At 42.1% G+C, this 20,893-nt stretch overlaps 3 protein-coding genes across 3 annotated transcripts; 2 read left to right on the top strand and 1 right to left on the bottom strand.

Annotated features, from left to right (window-relative positions):
- The first annotated feature begins 740 nt into the window (after positions 1-740).
- Positions 741-1,691, top strand: LOC131238786 (TPD1 protein homolog 1-like). Its single transcript, XM_058236386.1, has 2 exons — positions 741-798; positions 1,375-1,691. The coding sequence occupies exons 1-2, from the start codon at positions 741-743 to the stop codon at positions 1,689-1,691; spliced, it is 375 nt and encodes a 124-aa protein (XP_058092369.1).
- Positions 1,692-12,864: 11,173 nt separating this feature from the next.
- On the top strand, positions 12,865-14,828 carry LOC131239414 (pentatricopeptide repeat-containing protein At4g21065-like). The gene has a single exon (XM_058237112.1). It carries the CDS (start codon positions 12,876-12,878, stop codon positions 14,748-14,750), a length of 1,875 nt encoding a protein of 624 aa, XP_058093095.1. The 5' UTR covers positions 12,865-12,875; the 3' UTR covers positions 14,751-14,828.
- Positions 14,829-15,486: 658 nt separating this feature from the next.
- LOC131239413 (pentatricopeptide repeat-containing protein At1g08070, chloroplastic-like) lies at positions 15,487-17,832 on the bottom strand. Its single transcript, XM_058237111.1, has one exon. It carries the CDS (start codon positions 17,748-17,750, stop codon positions 15,672-15,674), a length of 2,079 nt encoding a protein of 692 aa, XP_058093094.1. The 5' UTR covers positions 17,751-17,832; the 3' UTR covers positions 15,487-15,671.
- Positions 17,833-20,893: the final 3,061 nt, after the last annotated feature.

The raw sequence follows: 20,893 nt of genomic DNA, 5'->3' as shown, positions 1-20,893 counted from the left end.
AAATACCAAAACAAGGACGTAAAAAATCCAGCAATTTATATAGAATCCAAAAATTAAATACAAGAATGTAAAAATAGAATTATCAATAAATAGAAAAATGGAGAAATACTCCAGTGCTCTCAGAGAAGCTATAGTGCTCCTAGTTGCATCAGTCCACTTGGACAATCCGGTTCATTGATCCAGACTGTTGATTAGGTCTAACGCATTGTTCATGGACTATTGTGCAAACACCATGCCAATCTAACAAATATTATCCATTGATCAACTTCCTTTAATATGAACGGTCAATATTGTTTACAAAAAATGTCCGTTTGACAATCTGATCCATCTATTTGTTACGGCCCATTATAGATTGCTCATGACTAAAGAACCACTTTTTTTAGTCTATCATACTCATCCAACTGTCGCCTGGAAAAAAGATGGATAAAAAAATAAGGCCAGGTCATGGATGGATTAGATTATCGATCAGTGAGATTTTTGCATGGTAGTCTATGAAATGTGTTCTTGACTTGATGAACAGTTCAGATTGATCGATTGAACTGTCCAAGTGGACCGATACAACTAGGTGCCCTCTAACTCAGTCATGCTATGGGAGCACTGAAGTATTTCTCGATAATTAAGATACCAAAATTAATAATTTTTAAAAAAAAATGCTATGAAATCTACTTCTTCCCTCTATAAATAATCCCTCCTTCCATGCCTCAAAAACAAGAAAAATCCAATATAGAGAGCAGCCAAACATGGCACCCTCACTCAAGCTTTTCTCTGCTTTTCTTGTTCTCTGCATCTTCAAACAAGGTCTCCGTTGTCATATATATTATTTTTTATATTTTTTTCAATTTTATTTCATTTTATTTTTGGGAAATTCTCCAGTGCTCGAGTACTGGACCAGACAGACCAATCAATTGATCCATACCGTCAATTAAGTCCATTATACATTTTATGGGCTCCAAAGTGAAAATCACACTGATTGGGAGATCTGATCCGTCCATAAGTTGGCCTTTTTATTATTGCCTTCCATTTTCCAAGCCATGGATGGGAGTGTTAGGGTTGTTTGACGAATGCAAATCTTAGAAACTATAAGCAATCCATGATTGGTCCCAACAGATGTATTGCTCCAATTGTTGGTTAAGCTCATTTTTCCAAAAATGATCTCTACCATCCATTTTTTAAGCTATGGATTGGATTGCTCAAATTATTCCATCTGGACAGTGAAATTTTGTATGGACGTAATTGATAGACCAGGTCATTTGATTGGACTGTCCAATTGTACTGTTAGTGCTCTCAGGGCACCGGCTCTATCTATAGGAATGAGAAAATCTAGCCGTTGATCATAAATGATCCCATTTGATACTGAATTGCTAAAACATGCAGGTTGGGCGGCCACATGCACCATCTCCAACATCGTCGTTACGCAGGCGAAAACTGGAGCCTCAGTAGAAGGGCAGCCCGAATATGAAGTGACCATAGCCAACAACTGCATCTGCTCTCAGTCCAATGTCATGGTCCGGTGTGCTGGATTCAGCAGCGTCGAGAAGGTGAACCCTGCATTGTTTAAACCACTCGATGGTGTGCTTTGTCTAGTCAACAATGGTGATGGCATCTTCCAATCGTCGCCTATTAAGTTCAAATATGCATGGAAGACACCGTCCGATCTGTCGCCGGCATCATCTCAGATTAATTGCTCCTAAGAGAGGAGATGGGAGGCGTAATTCCGGATTAAGATGTTTTTGTTGATTTGAAATGTTTTGTGGGCCCAATTGATTTTCATCATTTGATGGGGATTCGAGAATAATAAAAATATTGGGATTTGATTTCCAACTCGTTGTCTGGGTAATTAATTTTATTTGATCGAAGTAACTTTTAACAAGGGACAGTCAATGGTGGGCCCCACATGATGGACAATGATAAAATGTTTCAAATATAATGAAAGGTGGCCTAGACATGATGAATGGTCTAGATTGTTAATTGGACCCCTTCAATATTAATTAATGCAGACTATCCATTTGTAATCCATTGATGGGATGCTTAATATCATCATACCTAGCTATCTTTTTGAAGGAGGGGGTGATCAAAGGTGGGCCCTATACTTCTCTTCTTTATTTTGTTTTAGGTTTTAGGTCAAGTGGGATCATCTGGCCCCACCTACTCCACGTACTCTTATATGTAGAGCTCGATTCATCCAAATCTGACTTGATCCAAACCAAATGGGTGAGTTGTTCCAAATCAAGTTAACTTCTTCCAATATGAATTTAAGCCGAGTTGAATTTGCGTCACCTAGTAACTCGACTCAACTCAACCTAATATCCAACTCGGTATTGACTTGACTTGATCCGAAACTTGACTCGTACATATATATTTAAATTTATTTTTAAAAAAAAAAAAAACCCCTCCTCAGATCTGATACGTGTATCTGATGTAGTTGCTGCAATTTTGACAAGTGAATCTAGGTTTCGTGTGGTGATTTCAGCTCCTGAATACTTGATGCACCCAACTCGGTGCATGTGATTAGGAAGGACTCAGTCCAGATTAATCCAAGTTAGATCTGGACTCAGATTGGGTCAGGTATGCTGGACTCGGTACCAAGTCGGTTCAAGTCAAGTCAGGCCTGTTTCAAAACCGGATTGAACTGGGTTAGCCCTAACTTGGTCCGAGTCGACTCATGCCCAGCTCTACTTATGTGGGTGGCCTAGTTGAATACGGTTCAACCCAAGCTCGTCCCACTTTTATGGTGGGTCGAGTTGGATAGGGTTAGACATAAGCCCAACCCATTTACTTAAATGGGTCATATTTTGACCCACCTCCAAAGTGGGTCGGGTGATCAGATGGGCCGGGTTAGTCAGACCCATTGCCCATCATACTTAAAAAATGCTCTCGATATTGCAAGTTTGCAAATTTTACCATCTGCAATCTTTCATCTGGACTCGAGCGAGTTTTAAAACCATCAACGGATGTGCAAGCTTTGTCCTTCAGCTCTTTAGATCCTGATATAGCAAGGCTATAGTTGTTAGATCTGTGCCGTCCAAGTGCAACAGAGTGTAGCGATCGGGCCAAAGTGGACGCGTGGATCAGCTGGACCTGGTAGACCGAACCGAATGGAAAATGAGTTTCTGGGGTGAGCTGGCCTGTTTTCATGTCTGGTTATGGTCTAAACCGGTCCAGCCGGCTCCTAGTTTTAAAATATTTCCAAATTGTGACTTTCCTTGCTTGATAATAGGAACCACTGATTTAGTGGGCCCGACCACGGATGGTACACAGATTCGATGGTTAAGATAAACCAATCAGTGTAACTTTTTTTCCAAGTCCGTATAGATACGCCCTGTATAGTGGAGAATAGAGATTGAGGTGCTCTTCAAGGATTAAGTCAGCATGTATGGGGCACATGATCTAGATAAGTGATTGGTGGGCCATGTGTTGGGTGGGGACCACCCTGGAAATCTTCAGACAGATCATGAGGGGAAAAATAAAAATAAAGAGTAAACACTGCAACAATTCAGATTCAACAAAAACTGTAGATTCAATGGCTAAGATCACACAATATTGGCGATTCTTGTGCCACACCTGCCGGCAATGGGGACCACGTGATCCATGGTATGGATTACCAAAACAAGTCCCCAGCTGCAGTGTACACGTTTTGCATGTGTAGGGTGATTTCAGCATTTGAGACCATCCATCATATTGTTGGTCCCACCTGCCTCGATAATTCTAATTGAATAATAACCGTTGGTGTGGTATAGTCTGTTTGGAATTATCAGATCCAAACCGTGAATCTGGTGTGTCTCCTCATGTTCACCGTACGTATAAAAAATAATCATGATCCAAAGATAAGGTGGGACACACCACAGGGATCAATGGACGAGACGCCCGAAACCTACACATTCACGTGGCGTGGCCCACCTGAGTTTGGAATGGCTTGTTTGAAAGATCACGTATGTAGTTTGATGATTCAAACCGTCAATCAGATGGCGCGTAGTGGTCAGAGGAATAGACCCTGAAGTCTCCTTACGGGAAGATCATGACGCTTTGATGTAGCCGCGCAATCTCTATTTAGTTATGAGTAATTATACACGCGGATTATGTTCATGTGGGTTCGGTAGTCGTTGATCCAAACCGTTGATCTTAATGTCCATAGTGGATGGGGGAAGCACGTGAAATCTCTCAGATTGGAAGATCTTAATAGCTTGATATTTGGCCATTTTACATTCAACGTGGGTCGCTGCTTTCTTAACCGTCTATTTTGAAAACTCGCATGGGACACACCACTCGAATTTTTAAGTTTTACACAAAAATTACGCTGATCATATGGTGTGGCCCATCAAAGTATTGGATAGTGTTATAATATATTTCTATGTACCCTTAAAATGAGAGGGGTGACCAGATGCACCCAGTGGATTTTACTTAATGTGGACCCACGGTGTTACAGAACACGGCCTACCCCCGCCTGTCTCCAGCTGGGAACGGGCTGGAGCTTTGAGTATCCACCGTGATGTACCGGTCTCATCCACACCGTCCATCCATGTTTTTCCTATCATTTTATGATGTAAGCTCAAAAATTAGGCAGATCCAGGCTAAAGTGGATTACAAAATGGGTATTAAACTCTTACCGTTGAAAACTTTTTAGAGGCTACAGAAGTTTTGGGCGGAGCTTATATTTGTGTTTTCTCTTCATCAATGGCCATGTAACTTTATGATTAGGTTGGATGGAAAATAAACATCATGGTGGCCCTGGAAAAGTTTCAACGTTGATAATCATTATCACCGCTGCTTCCTGTTGTGTGGTCCACTTGAGAATTGGATCTGCTTCAGTTTTTATATTCTAACCTAAAATGATACTAAAAAAAATGAACGGACAGTGTGAATAAGACCCATACATCAAAGGTCGCCCCTCAAAGCTCCGGCCGGTTCCCAGCTGAAGAGGGCGGGGTAGGACGCAATCCGCGCCCACAAAACACTGCGTCTAGTTTTCCGCACAAAATATCTGAGACTCTTCTCTGACATCTGGTGAGCGGGATACTCGAATTAATATCCAGGGGCCAAAAATAAAAATTCTCGGTTTGTATAGGGCCCACCGTGGGGCGTGTATTCCATCTAACCCGCTCATTATGTGCCACTGATCATGATGAAGTGAAATTCCAAATATCAGCATATTTTTTTAATTAATGTGGGCCACACATGGTTCGTGTAAGACTATTTAGTGTTTTTTTTTTTACATATATAATAATAGCAAAGAAACAAAATCTTCATATATCGGGAAATCCTCGAAACAGGTTTAAAATAGAAAAATAATAATAATAATAATAATAAATCCAATTTAAAAATGAAGAAAATGCACTTCCATAGACAGAAAAGCCCATTCTCTCTATAAATATTTCCTCGCCTTTCATCCTTCAATACTAACTCAGAATAACCAACTCAGAAGAAAAAGAGAGATTTTTATAAATAAAAAAATGGCCGTCTCCTTGTTCTCTACATCTATCATAAAAGTTGTTTTTATTCATTAAATCTCCAACTTTCATTAGCTATTATGTGGGCCATGCGCATACCATGGTATATCCATGCACATACCTTAGTATCTGCTACTGGCGAATATGTGGAAATGTGGCTATGTGGTTGTTCGGGCCGTCCATCCAGTGGACCCAACAATCCATGTGCCTTATCCGCGCCAATGGTCCACATTGCCAAGTGGCATACCTGAAGTGACCAGATGTACGGTCCCGATCTCCTCCATTTGCAGTGTGGAAGCCTTGTATACATACCGTAAATATGTACATTGTGCACACTACGTATGTTCTTCATTTTTAAAAGTAGATCTGCCAATGTGGCCACACCGCTAGATCCAAGCCGTCCATCAGCTGGGCCTATCTTGCCACCTGTGGTGGCCTTAGGTGGACTATGCTGTACACACATGTAGATGTAGGATTAACCTTTCTTAAAAAAAGTGTATACATAAAAGGATGACTTGAGTAATAATCCCCCACAGCCGGGGATGTATAAGTCCAACAGACAGACCTCTAGGCTCATCCAAAAGCCATGTCAATGCTCTTGTTTGACCTGGACCCAGATCGAAATCAGTGGCTCGATTAGACAAGAATCTCGGTTCTGTCTAAAGGGCATGTTAGAGCCCTGATGTGGATAGCTAAAGCTGTAGGAAATCAGTGAGAAAATCTAACCGTTGATCAGAAAATAGTCCCATCTGATACTGAATTTCTAAAACATGCAGGTTGGGTTGCCTCATGCACCATCTCCAACATCGTCGTTAGGCAGGCGAAAACTGGAGCCTTAGGCCAAGGGATGCCTGAATATGAATTGACCATAGCCAACAACTGCATCTGTTCTCAATCCGTTGTGCCGGATTCAGCAGCGTCGAGAAGGTGGACCCCGCATTGTTTAAACCGCTTGATGGTGTGCTTTGTCTCGTCAACGATTTGATCTGTCACCTGCATCATCTCAGATTAATTGCTCGTAAGAGAGAAGATGGGAGGCATGATTCTGGATTAAGATGTTTTTGTTGATTTGAAATGTTTTGTGGGGCTTATTGATTTTCATCATTTGATGGGGATTTGAGAATAATAAATATATTGAGATTAGATTTCCAATTCGGTCTCCATAATTTCTTCTTTTTTTTTTTTATCTAATTAACCTTTAACGAGGACAGTCATTGGTGGGCCCTACATGATGATGGACAATGATCAAATGTTTTGAATACAATGAAAGTTGGCCTATACATGATGGATGGTCTAGATTATTAATTGGACCCCTTTAACTGTAATCAATGTGGACCATCCATTTCTTATGGATGATTAATATTATCATACTCTAATGATCTTTTTGAAGGAATGTGTGATCATAGTTGAGCCCCATATGATGGATGCATAAAAAGATTAATCTATATTTTTATTTTTTATTTTTTTATTTTTTAGGTTTTAGGGCAGGTGGGATCATCTTGCTCAAACCATTGATAACCTATATGGGTGTGTGGGTCCAATTGGGTATGATTCAACCGAACCCAATTCGCTCTTATTTGGGTGGGTTGAATTCGATAGGACTCACCTAAGCCCAACTCATTAACTTAAATGGGTCATAGATCGGACTGAGCCTGAACTGCTACCCCAAACCCACCAAGAGCAACATAGTGCAGTGATTGGGCCAAAGGCCGAAAGTGGACATGTAGATCAGCTGGACCTGATAGGCCGACTAGAAAATGAGTTTCTGGGTGACCTGTCCCATTTCCGTGGCTGGTTCTGGCCTAAACGGTCCAGGCAGGTCCTAGTTTTAAAACATTCCGTGGCTGGTTCTGGAACCACTGATTTAGTGGACCCGACCATGGATGGGACACTGATTGGATGGTAAGATAAACCAATCAATGTACTTTCTTTTAAATCCGTGTAGATACTCCCTGTATGGTGGAGATTGAGGTGCTCTTCAAATATCAGGTCCACACGGATGAGGCCCTTGATCCAGATAGCTGGTTGGTGGGCCATGTTTTGGGTGGGGAACAACTCAGAAATCTCCGTGCGCAGATTGGGTACTACCACCGCCAGGACGGGAGCGGATTAGCTAAGACCCGGATCCACCGAGGTATGTGGGACTCAGGGCTACTGTGATGTATGTGGTTACATCCACGCCGTTCATCCATGTTCATCCATGTTGATAGCTCATTTTAAAGCATGATAAAAAAAAATGAAGGAGATCCAAATCTCAGGTGTACCAGAATATAAGAAACAGTGGTAATCAATCATTAAAAACTTCTAGTAAGCCATGAAAGTTTTGGATCAAACCGATAAATGCGTGGTCTCTTCATCCAGATTTTTGTGACCTTATCAACACGTTGGATGGCGAATAGGTTGGATGGCAAATAAGCCATGGGAAGTTTTCAACGGTAGGAATTCAATCTCGCCTCCTTCCTGCGCTGCGGTCCACTTAAGCCTTCAATCTAGCTCGTTTTTGAGGGCATGCCCTAAAATAATATGTAAAAGATGGATGAACGTCGTTGATAAAAGACAAACATCACGATAAGCCCCACATATCCCCTGACAGGTCCGTCCATCTCTAGCCAGGTCTTGGTGGGGGTAAGTAACAATCCTTCCCGGGAAATCTCCAAACACTGTATATCCAATGGCTAAGATCCGAATCTTGGCTATTCTTGTGCCACATCTGCCTACAGTGGGGACCACGTGATCCACGGTACAGATTACTGTACCAAGTCCCCTACCGCGCAGTTTACACGTTACGCATGTGTACGGTGATTTCAAATTTTCAGACCATCCATCGTGCTGGTCCCATATGCCTCCTCGGATAATTCTAAATGAATAATAACAGTTGGTGTGCTATTTTCTCTGTTGGGGATGATCAGATCCAAACCGTGACTCTGGTGTGCCTCCTCATGTTCACCATACATCTGAAAAATAATATTGATACAAAGATTAGGTGGGACACACCACAGGGAGCCATGGATGAGACTCCCGAGACCTACACATTCACGTGGCGTGGCCCACCTGAATTTGAAATGGACTAGGGATTGGTGTGGAATCTTGTTTGCAAGATAACGTGTACAGTTTGATGATTCAAACCCTTGATCAGATGGGCACATAGTGGTTAGAGGACGGGACCCTGAATTCTCGATATCATGACCCTTCAATAGTTGGATTACGTTCTTATGGGTCCTGTAATTCGTTGATCCAAACCGTTGATCTTAATGCCCATAGTGAATGGGGGATGCTAATGATTGGAAGATCCTAATACCTTGATATTTGGCGATTTTCCATTCAACGTGGGCCGCTGCTTTCTTAACCGTTTGTTTTGAAAACTCATATAGGACACACCACTCGAATTTTTAGGTTTTACTCAAAAATTACGCTGATTATATGGTTTGGCCCATCGAAGTTTTGGATGGTGTTTTTTTGCTATGTACGGTTAAAATGAGAGGGGACACCCGATGCAACGATTGGATTTTACTTATAGAACAATGTGGACCCCACAGTATTGCAGAAAAACTGCCGCAAGTTGTCCGCAGCGGGTTCCACGTCTCTTATCTCTGACATCGACTTTCCATAGGTGAGCGGGATACTCGATTTTACATCCTGGGCCAAAAATAAAAAATTTCGGTTTGTGTAGGGTCCACTGTAGGACTTGTATTCCATCCAAACCGTTCGTTATGTGTACATGATCATGATGAAGTGAATTTCCAAATATTAACCTATTTCATGATTCATTTGTGCCACACATGCTTCATGTCTTTCATTTTATTTTTTAATAACAGCAAATAAAGAAAATCTTGATATTTGGGGAAATTATACATAAAATCCGAAAAATCAAAAGAGGTTAAAATTAGGAAAAAAAATCCAATTTAAAAATCAAGAAAATGCAATTCCATAGATAGAAAAGCCCATTTTCTCTCTATAAATACTCACTTTCGTCTCATCCCTCACACCTCAGAAGGAAGAGAGATTCTTCTAAAAAATGGCTGTTACACGAAAGCTTTTCTGTGCTATTCTCCTTATTCTCTCCATCTCTGATAAAGGTTGTTTTTATTCGTTAAATATTCACCTTTCATTAGCTATTATGTGGTTGATTCGAATATCATGTTATATCCATGCACGTAACTTGGTATGTGATTCTGGCCAACGTGGCAATGTGGCTACGTGGTTGTTCGGGCCTTCCATCCAGTGGACCGCAACAATCCGTGTGCCTTATCGGTGCCAACGGTCCACATTGCCAAGTGGCACATGCATAATTAGGTTGGGACTGTCAATGGGTATCTGGATCTGCTGATATCTGATGGACCCAACCAAATTTTAACGGTCTGGGTCCAATTTCTTGGATCATTTTTAGAACTCATGTCGGGTTCGGGTCTGCTATTTTGGACCAGTTCATCTAAATTGGACACTTATTATATTTTGCCGAAAACCACGAAGTTTAGATAGTAAATTTATTATTTATAATAAATCATGTTTTTAGGCTGTTTAAGTTTTGAGTCTAAAACTTCATAATAGGCTTGAGCTTATTATTTAAAGGATTGTAATTGTATTTTTTTTATCAATCAATTTATTTTGAATTTATTAGAAAGTATTTCTACTTTTATCACTTGTGGATTCAAGAAAACTCTGTCAGGAGTTTAGAGTGCTCTGTGAATTTGGAGTAGATATCTCTTGGAGAAGACAGTGATTAACCTCATCATATCCTCGTTTGCATTAAGCACTTTAATACCACTTAATGCAAAGGAAGATGGTGATCGGCCTCATCGCGTTCCTACGTTATAACTAGAACTTGGTTTTGTTGGCAGGGATGTGCGCGACGTGTAGCTCATCGGATATTAGGGTGACTCAATCAATAACAGGAAATAGAGTCCAAGGCAAACCTGAGTTTATGGTGGAGGTGAGCAACTGGTGTTCCTGCACACAGGCAAATGTGCGATTGAAGTGCGACGGATATAGAACCGTCGAGAAACCGGATGGTGCCATCTTTAGACCTGATGGGCCCAACTGCCTTGTCAATGGTGGTAGGCCCATTGGGCCACAAAAAGTGATTAGGTTCCTCTATGCATGGGATGCAGCTACCGACTTCGAGCCTGCTAGTGCCACTTCTAAATGCGCTTAAGGATTTTTTAGAGTACATGGAAGGACTTTGCTACTTCAGTTGAAAATGGAGGGGATTTTCTTTTTTCTAATTTATATTAGTAGGATTTATGGATGTTTTCTTTGTTTAGTCTATGATAATAAAAATGGCGGCTTTTAGAATTTCATAATGCCAATAAATCATTCTTCAGCATACCAATGGTTCAGATCATCCAATCTTGATGATATTTGGTATTGTCAGTAAGACTCATCATATCAACGGTTTGGATCATTGAATCGTGGCCCCCACTTACAAAGTTTGTAGGTTAAGTGGGATCGACTGTGATGTGTGAGTGACATGTACTCGAACTAAACTCACATGTCGATCCAAACTCACGTGCGTCACACCATTCACCTAAAGCATATAAAATCAAGTGTATGGCCCCACCGGAGTTCTCGAATGGCCTTTTCTACTTTAATGTCATATTCATAAAATGGTGGGTCCACATCAATATTCTAAAGTTTTTAAACGGTGAGCGTCCCAGTCCAACCGTTCCCTGCAATGTGACCCTCCTTAATTTTCAATCAGCCTGATTTTTGGATGGCTCGGAGAACATGAGGCGGCACACATGATGGATGGATTAGATCTCATGTACACATCATCATTGTGGACCCACACATTACCTTGTAGCTTTTTCCAGTTGTTAATGTGCAACGGGGTTTCTTTTTCTTTTTTTTTTTTTTGTTACTTGGAAGTTAGAAATTTATGTAGCAACTCCATTTACAAACATGAGTTGTATGATACTTGCGGACGGAATATTACATTAGTTTAATTTTTGTATTACATGGCCGGAAGAATGATGTTCAACATAGATTTGCAACACACCATTAAGGTACGAACCTTACTATGGGGCCCACATTGATGTATTTATTCAATATCTATGCCGGTCCTTATGTTTTTCTTAATCATTTTAAGGCATGAACTGAAAATGAAAAGGATCCAAATATCAGATGGACCAAGCTATAAGAAACAGGGGTGATTGACTATTAATGAGCTACAAAAGTTTGGATGAAGTTAATATTTATCCTTACCTTACTGAAACATTACAGTGGGCCTTAGGAAGTTTTTAATGGTAGGGTATTGAATTACCACTGTTTCCTATAGTATGGCCCACCTGCGATTTCCATCTTCTTCATTTTAGGCTCATGCTTTAAAATGACCCAGAAGAGCAGATGGTTGGATATAGAATAAATACATAAGTCTAAGCCCCACAGTAACGGCCGCACCATCTTGGATGAGGCCAGGGCCGCACAATCTTGGGTTTCAATAGGCCGGGTCGGTCCTGAAAATTCAGATTTTTGAGCAGGCCGGCCTGAGCCTGGCCCAATACTGTTCAAAATCGTCCGAGATCCAGAATAAGGATTCATGAAGCCTCATTTTTAGGACATCTGGACCATGTATACTATGGGCCCCACTACAAAGATTATCCTTCCAAAAAAATCAGACAGATAAACTAACTAGGCAGGCAACGCTTGTACATTGAGTAAGGTCATCCACCATTCTTCAATTTCAACGATGTAGCCTGCACGTTTTCATCCTCATTTTTGTACCAGGTGATCTTCATGAGTGGGCCACTGTTTTGCACGGACAGGATGTTATACATAAGTGAGATGTCATAAAAAAAATGAGGGTGTAAATAAAATTGTTATACAATCAGCTGTAGGGAATCACTTTCTCATGGGCCAGGATCACGGCCAAACCCAACCTACAAGATAAGAAATGATATGGGCATTGTTGTGGGCCATTGGACGGTACAGGTCCAGAACGATACATAGATTCAATGGTGGATGTAAGTCCAATCCACAGGCCTCTAGGCTCATCTCAAAGCCTTCCCAAAGTGGGACCCAGGCGAGCCCATGCTACATGACCCAATTACAACAATGATGCGCGTGAACTCATGATCCAGATCATTCATCTGACAAATTGGAAGATCTCAACCCTTAACCAAAAAAGCAAAAGTGATTTGGATGAGTAGTATTTTCCTACCTTGGATATCTCTAAGGAATGGCCCACCCAAAGACTGAGTGTCCTATGTTACAATCCTTACTTGGGGCCAACTGTCAACGTACCATGGCCCACGAAGATCTATTTGTCATATGGGTATGGGCCACCTGATGAGTAGACCAGAACGGCTTTCGATATAAGCACACAGGGAGCCGCATGTCTTACAAGGGTCAGATATCGCACACGCGTGCCGCAGAGTACCATATCGCTCACACGATGAAAAGACGAAACTGCCCTTGGGCCATTTAAAATGGGAGATGACAGGCAACTCTCTCCTTCCCGCCATTCCTGAGCTGAGGAATCTCTCTCATCATTCTATCTTACACACACAAAACATGAACGCAATTGCTTTGAATCACACAAGCCATTTTCCTAATTCCATCAAATCCTCAGAAAATCCCAATATCAAACCCCCCAAACACCAATCTCTCAATCTCTCCCTTCTCAAACACTGCACCCATTTAAGCGATTTCAAGCAAATCCACGCCCAAATCATCAAAAACCCATCTCCCCAAACCAATATCCTACTTTCCAAGCTCATCGAATCCTTGGTGAATTCCACCCACATGGACTACGCCCTCCACGTCTTCGAAGAAATGCCCGAACCAACGACGTTTGTTTATAACACCATGATCAAAGGGTACGCGCTAAGCAGCAGCAGTGAAGGAATTGAGCTCTATATCCGCATGCGGTGTCGGGGTCTCGAACCTGATAATTTCACTTATCCATTCCTTTTGAAAGCCTGCAGGGATCTCACTGAAGGAAAAGGAGTGCATGCCTTAATCCTCAAAACGCCAGGTTTGGGAGCCGATGTCTACTGTCAAACCTCCTTGGTTACATTTTATTCCAATTGCAGAGATATTGAGTATGCACGGATGGTTTTCGATAACATGTCCAATAGAAATGTGGTGTCTTGGACTGCAATGGTCACAGGTTACATGAAGCAGAAAAGGTACATGGATGGGCTTGCACTGTTTCATGAAATGCAAGGTGCAGAGATCGAGCCAAATGAATTGACATTGGTAAACGTCCTTACGGCTTGTGCCCATCTTGGAGCTTTGGAGATGGGTAGGTGGGTTCATAGATTCATCGATAGGAATGGAGTCTTCATCAATCCTACCCTTGGTACTGCCCTCATCGACATGTATGTGAAATGTGGGTACATCCACAAAGCTTCCCAAGTGTTTGAAAAGCTCCCACAGTGGAGTGTTTGTACATGGAATTCAATAATTGGAGGACTTGCCATGCATGGTTATGGGGAGATGGCGCTTGAGAGGTTCGAACAAATGCAAATGAGTGAAACAAGACCAGATAAAGTCACGTTTATGGGAGTCTTACTGGCTTGCACTCATTCGGGATTGGTCGACAAAGGCACACAATATTTCTATTCAATGCAGAAGAAGTACGGTATTGAACCCAGTATCAAGCATTATGGGTGCTTTGTAAATCTTCTCGGAAGGGCAGGTCTTTTACAAGAGGCTTATAAGACTATCAAAAACATGCCGATGGAACCCAACGGAGTTCTATGGGGGGCATTGCTCAATGCTTGTAGTTCCCACGGCAATGTCGAGTTAGCTGAGATTGCGATGGAACATCTCATTGAATTGGAGCCGCTCAATGATGGGAACTATGTCCTCCTGTCGAACATATATGCCTCTAAAGGCCGGTGGGATGATGTTGCTAAGGTGAGGAGATTCATGAAAGATAGGGGGATTTTGAAGACACCTGGTTGTAGTTCGATCGAGGTTGACAACGCAGTACATGAATTCATGGCTGGTGATAGCTCACACCCTCTATCTAAGGAGATATATTCCATGTTGGATGATGTTGCAATGAAATTGAAGGCAGAAGGATATGTACCTAAAACTGGCCATGTGTTGCATGAAATTGATGAGGAAGAGAAAAGGCAAGCCCTATGTCATCACAGCGAAAAGTTGGCCATTGCCTTTGGTCTTGTCAGCACGAGTCCTAGGACTCCAATGAGGATAGTGAAGAACCTTCGTGCATGTAGCGATTGCCATATTGCAACCAAGTTGATCTCAAAGATCTATGAGCGGGAGATAATCGTTAGGGATCGAAACCGCTTCCACCATTTTAAGGATGGAGCTTGTTCATGCAAAGATTATTGGTGAATGATGCAAGGCCCTGAAGGCTGCTGGAGAGGTGGATCCATTGGTATCATAGTGGTGAATTCTGAGACAATTGCATCAGCTTTCATTCTGCTGTTCCTCACAAGTATATTCCAGCTCCTCTGCACCTTGCGATGTGTGCCAAGGTGGCATGCGCATGGAACATCCAAGCTGTCCATCACTGCCACGTAGACGCCATGGCCCAAGAATCAGGTCAATCCGCTTGTCAGATGGGCCGCAGGCCTGCAGTGTATAAACTAGACAGCTAAAAGAAATTGTGTCCCCTTCTACTTTTCGGTCCGCTTGATAAGTGTACAGGGATCGATTCTTGGGTCGTGGGATTGACTAGATGGATGCCTTGGATCTTGCGTGTGTGCAACAGCACCTTGTCAGTGAATAGAGGAGCTGGATCCACACATATGAGAAATTAACAAACCTCCTGAAAGAAATGACGTAGGAAATTGCTCTGCAATTACGGTTGGCTGGCGCATCTTTTCTACTAGAATTCCTTTTCCTGAATATATGGCCCCAGCAGCATGTTACTGTGGAGAACATTATCGTCATACCTGAAATTTGCTCCTGTGATTCAGTTTATTAATTGATCAATCTATGCATTAATTGATCAATCAATGCATAGAGAATAATGTGGATTGTTTTGTCCATTTTGATCATACCCAGAGTGCTCATGAAAGGCTGGCATTGAAAGGACTGCTTTGTATTTTGGAAATTCTCTCCCATCTTAATTTTAATATAGCATCTGTTATTTCCTTCAAAAAAAATGCTCGTGAAAGGCAGGAACACTCGGTGTCCTGTTCTTACCCTTGTCTTAAAAGCTCTCAATTAATTATATTAAGAATAAATTGATATAATACACAATTCCTATTAGATGGAACTAAAGGTTTTTTACTTTTTATTTTTAGTACTTTACCAATAATCTGAGCATGAACAGGACCCATCCCTGAAATGGTGGAAACGGTTGCAATCTCTCACAATCATCTGCCTTCTGTAATATTTGGAGACCAACTTCATGAAAAGATGGCAATCCTCACACACACGGAGATTCTTGACAATCCGAATCGGGGTTCCTTGACCAGTACTTATAAGTCCAAAAGCAACAGCCAACTTCTCGCTGTGGTGGATGAGCGCTTGCTCCTTTTCATCCATGCTCACAGCATGCAATGCTGAAGATGTGCATGGCACATAACCTTCTTTCTTCAATCTGTGAGCCATTTGATCCAACATTTTGTAGATCTCTTCGCGATAAGGATGGGCTCCATCTCCTGCAAAGAATTCATGGACACTGTTGTTCACCTCGATTGAACTACACCCAGGCTTCTTCATTACACCCTTCTCCTTCATCAGTTTCCGCACCGTTGCAGCATCATCCCACCTACTAGCCTTTGAATATATGTTTGATAACAATACATAATTCCCACAACTTTGAGGCTCCAGTTCTATCAGACGAAGGGCAATTTCTTCAGCTAGCTTGACATTGCCATGCATCCTACAAGCATTAAGCAGAGCTCCCCATACAACTGCAGGAGGCTCCATTGGCATACTTTTGATAAGCTCGTGGGCCTCATTCAAAAACCCAGCCCGGCCAAGAAGATCAACCATACACCCAAAATGTTCTACCTTAGGCATCAGCCCAAACTCGCTCATCGTATCAAAATATTTCAGGCCAGCATCCACCAAGCCTGCATGACTGCAAGCCTTCAGGAGCCCGACAAACGTGACATCAGTTAGCTTCATCCCCACTCTTTTCATGTATGTGAAAATCTCAAATGCTTCCTCTGCTTTCCTATGCATTGCCAGAACCTCGATCATCGTGCTACACAGGAAGCTATCCTTGTTGACTGCGTTGTCAAAAACTTTCTGTGCATCCTCCACACTCCCACACTTCCCATACATATCTATCAGAGCAGTATTAACATACACATCCATCTTTATCCGATACCTACTTATATAGCCATGGATCCATTGTCCAACATCTAATGCCCCCAGATGAGCACAAGCCGGAAGCACCGCCACAACAGTAACCTCATTCGGCCTAACGTCTGAAGCTTGCATCATTCTAAACAGCTCCAGTGCCTCCGCAAAGCAGCGATTGTGCATGTAACATGTAATCACCACATTCCAAGACACAACATTTCTCTTGGGCATCTCGTCAAAGAGGCCCCTTGCAGCAACAGACTCCCCAATCTTTGCATACGCAGAGATCATCACATTCCATGAGATAATGTCTCTCTCCTGCATCTCATCAAATAAGGTCCGAGCCATCTCGACATCCCCACACTTGCAATACATGTCCAACAAAGTGTTCCACGATGAGATATTCCTCTTGGGCATCTGATCGAACAACTGCCTCGCACTACCAAACTCCCCACACTTAACATACCCAGCAATCATCGTGTTCCAACAAATCACATCTCGTTCACGCGTTCCATCAAACACCCTCCGCCCATAATCCGACAACCCACAGGCACAGTACATATCAATGAGGGCGGTCTGAACAATCACCCTCAAACCAAAACCCATCTTCAGAACAAGCCCATGCAACTCCTCGCCAACCTCAATACTCGCCAAACTCGATGAAGACCTCAGAACAACGGGAAAAGTAAAGGAATCGCAAGGTACAGACTGGGCCCGCATGAGCGAATAGAGACGGAGGGCTTGATCATGCGCCCCGTTTTCGGAGTATCCTTTGATCATGGCATTGTAGAAGAAGGGGCTTGGATGGGGAATCGCGTCGAACAGGCGGCGGGCATATTCGAGGGAATTGGAGAGAGAGGAGCAGCAGAGGAGGAGCTGGCCGAGGACAAGATCGTTGTGGGCCAGGCCGGTCTTGATGATGTGGGCATGGAGGGCTTGGATTTGTGATTGGGATTTAGGGGATTTGAGAGAAGAGAGTAGCCATTGGTCGGCGGGGGTTTGAGTTGGAATGGGAAGGGAATGGCGGGGTTGTTGGAGAGAGATGCTGACGGGAGAGAGTAGGGATGTCATTTTATCTTTTTAAAAAGTTGTTAACTGCCATGCGTGTTTTGTAACGGCCTAACTGGAGAGAGAGAGAGAGAGAGAGAGAGAGAGAGAGGTGCGGCAGATATTTATTAGTTAAATCACTGGGAAAAAAATGGCTAGAAACTTAATTTCTATTTATTAAAAAGTATGATGTGTGCTTGTTAGATGATTTTTATCAATTAAAAAATATAATATATACTTGCTTAATGATTTCTACCAATTAAAAAGTGTGATGTCTGATTGTAATTGCCAGTAATACAAGGATAGAAATTGCCTACATCTGGTGATTACAAATCTCTTATAAACCTTGCATTGAACATTGATGAGATGCTGTGTATGTTAGATGTGGGCCTGTAGAGAAAATCAAAGGTGAAAACATTGTAAATATCTATATGTGGACCAATGACAATTTGCATTCTAAGCCTCTTATTCTTTTGTTTATTATTTGATTATTTCATAGTTGATTAGATATATTATCAATAATATTATTGGCCAAATTTCTATTTGCTTTAGTAAGCTTTCCTTTACTGCCCTTGCATGACATTTTTTAATTCTGAATTCCCTTCAAAGGAATAAACATAAAGTCTCATATGTAAGAGTTACAATCATATTCTTTTTTGACACATCCATTGCCACTAAGGCCTCAAATGCTATCTCTGCGGCCCGGAACCTCCCTACTACTTGTTCTTTAGTGCGTATGCTAGCTCACCAAGTTACTCACAATTATAGAGTTGCGATGCGTTTGACTTTAACCTGTGTTGAGATTACTATTTCTAAAGTTGGTCTCCTCTGCTTCTTCCCTCTCTCTCGCTCAATTTAGAGGATAGTCTCCAATAGTGGCATGCTCTTGCCTTTGGATAAGTGCCTCGAAAAGGACCTTTGGATAAGTGACTTGAAACTTTGTTCCAATGCATATTTAAGTTTGGCTCTAAAAATCTTGCATGTACCAACATTCAGGTCCATAATAGCTAGAGCCTTGCTGCCATTATTGATTCCTCCTCGTAGGAGATGCAACTTTTTTCCTTATAGAGTGCATGCCTATGATGCAGCATCCAATAGCTATGCCAATGTCATCTCGAGGCACCTGAGACGTCCTCTCTTAAAGCTCACTATCATCTCCCTATGTTCTCCCTCCCACCTTATCTTTGAGACACAGATTGCCATGGCGCTATGGTGCTTGGCCTGGCCGTAGGCTCTAGGTGTCTTGTCCAATTTGTGGAAATCTATAGTGTGAGTTGCTTTCTTTAGAGTTTGCCCCCTGTTATATCTTTTCATGATTTTACCCTTGTAAGTAATAAGAAAATTTTCAACAATTGCTTTCCCAAAAAACAAGAAATGCAAAGGTAAATGATAATCTTAGTTTTTCAATGCAAACACTATACTTTATAGGCACACATGGCGCTTTTTCATTGAGCTGAATTTGGGGTTCATAGAGAATTTACATTCTTTCACAATTGAGGAATATTCCATCGATGGTCCAAAACATCAAAATAAGGAACCATTTGTGCAAAATAGATGCATGGTGGCCCTATTGATGGTCTTTGGGGAGTCGAGCCTAAGCAATTCCTCCTCACGAACCACCAAGGATATATGCCCATTTCTCAGGACCCCTGTACGACTATGATCTTGGAGTCTTGGAAATTTTAGTTTATTGGCCATTGATGGTGAGGCCTGACCTATCAATGGTGATCTGAACAATGGGACCCAGTTGTATGAGATGAAAATCGGAAGAGTCGTGTACAATTTCTAGGCATGAGCATGCAGATGGCAATCAAGTGAAGCGTTTGGGTTGTCCCCATTTATGGATATATTCAGGGCATGGCACATCCACAGTAGACATCGGCTGATCAACGGTCCATATCCACAACAAATGTGCCCATCTTCTGGTAGAAAAGGCCAAAAGCGAAATGGCTGTAATATTTTTACATGACCCAATGAAAAAGCATCGCATATGCCTCAAATATAATGCTTGTGCGGGAAAGGGAGGATTGCACACATGAAACAATAATGTTGCCCTTTTCACCACAAGCTTGCATCTGGCGTGCATGTTGTTCATTGGATCACTTCAGCAGATAAGAGGCCATGTAACCAGTGGTTCCAGGCAATTTTCATCCGAAAGGCCCAAGGAAATCAGTATTTATGGGCCCCAAATTCTTAGAAGTGGGGATGACTGTACAGTTATAGAGACCATTGATATGATGGGTGCACAAATTAATGGACCATGTCATTCTGTGGACAGTTTTGCTTCTGCCTAACCGTATTTGCATGTCCCTAAAAAAATGGTTATCCCCAGTTGATGCATACCATCAGTCAATGATCTTGGACAACTGTCCACTTATACAAACACAGGCCCGCCAACCCACTGCTGCATGCTTATATAGGGCTGTCAATGGGCTTGGGTAGCCCATCGGGCCATCAGAGCTGGTGTATCTTCAGCTAGGCTTGGGTATACCAATCAGGACCAAAATATAGCCCACTTATCACCTTGGGAACTCCGGTCAGGCCGTCTTGTAGAGCAGAGTCTAGCAGGGAAGAGGGCTTCCTTTATAGGGCATTTGGATGCAAGCAAAGATGTGTTTCAAACAGACCGTCTCGTTCATGCTTTCTTGGACAGGCTACTCCAGTTATGTCGTCTTGAATTAGTTATTTCTGTCCGTTGTTTATCAAACACCTTTAGAATAAACCACATGACAATGACCATCATATCACATGACCCATTTGCACAATGAAGCACAGCACATGTAGGGAACACTTGGACAATTGCAGAAGCAGGACATTTGGCACGAGGGATATAAAATAAAATAAAAAAATCATATGGATGAACATTGCTATCATCCGACCACCGGCACAAAAAAGGAGCAGCTGAAATAACAGATTGACGTATCAGTGATTCACATCCAACTACGAAATTCATGAACCAAGGTGTCCTACGGTCTTTTTGACTTTTAGGCATGAAAGTGCCAGCCAAATGAGCCCTTTGGATCATGCCAATTGCACACATGAAGGTGCCCATCGCGCTACAAGAAACCCAGTGCTGTAAGCAATCTGAAATTCACAATAAATCCTAGAGAGCATGTACAACTACAAGCTAGGTATCTCACAAAGTATCTGACCTGCACCATATGAAA

This window comes from Magnolia sinica, chromosome 3 (assembly GCF_029962835.1).
Source record: "Magnolia sinica isolate HGM2019 chromosome 3, MsV1, whole genome shotgun sequence".
In the NCBI taxonomy this organism is placed as follows: Eukaryota; Viridiplantae; Streptophyta; class Magnoliopsida; order Magnoliales; family Magnoliaceae; genus Magnolia; species Magnolia sinica.
The sequence above is the reverse complement of the archived record's forward strand: the minus strand, read 5'-3'. Positions and strand labels throughout refer to the sequence as shown.

What these genes read in the sequence shown, in the direction of transcription:
- LOC131238786 (XM_058236386.1), top strand. Translation starts at nt 741, where the DNA reads ATGGCACCCTCACTCAAGCTTTTCTCTGCTTTTCTTGTTCTCTGCATC. An exon ending in TCTCTGCATCTTCAAACAAG is followed by an intron (nt 799 to 1,374) that starts GTCTCCGTTGTC and finishes TAAAACATGCAG; the next exon opens with GTTGGGCGGCCACATGCACC.
- LOC131239414 (XM_058237112.1), top strand. Translation starts at nt 12,876, where the DNA reads ATGACAGGCAACTCTCTCCTTCCCGCCATTCCTGAGCTGAGGAATCTC.
- LOC131239413 (XM_058237111.1), bottom strand. Translation starts at nt 17,750, where the DNA reads ATGACATCCCTACTCTCTCCCGTCAGCATCTCTCTCCAACAACCCCGC.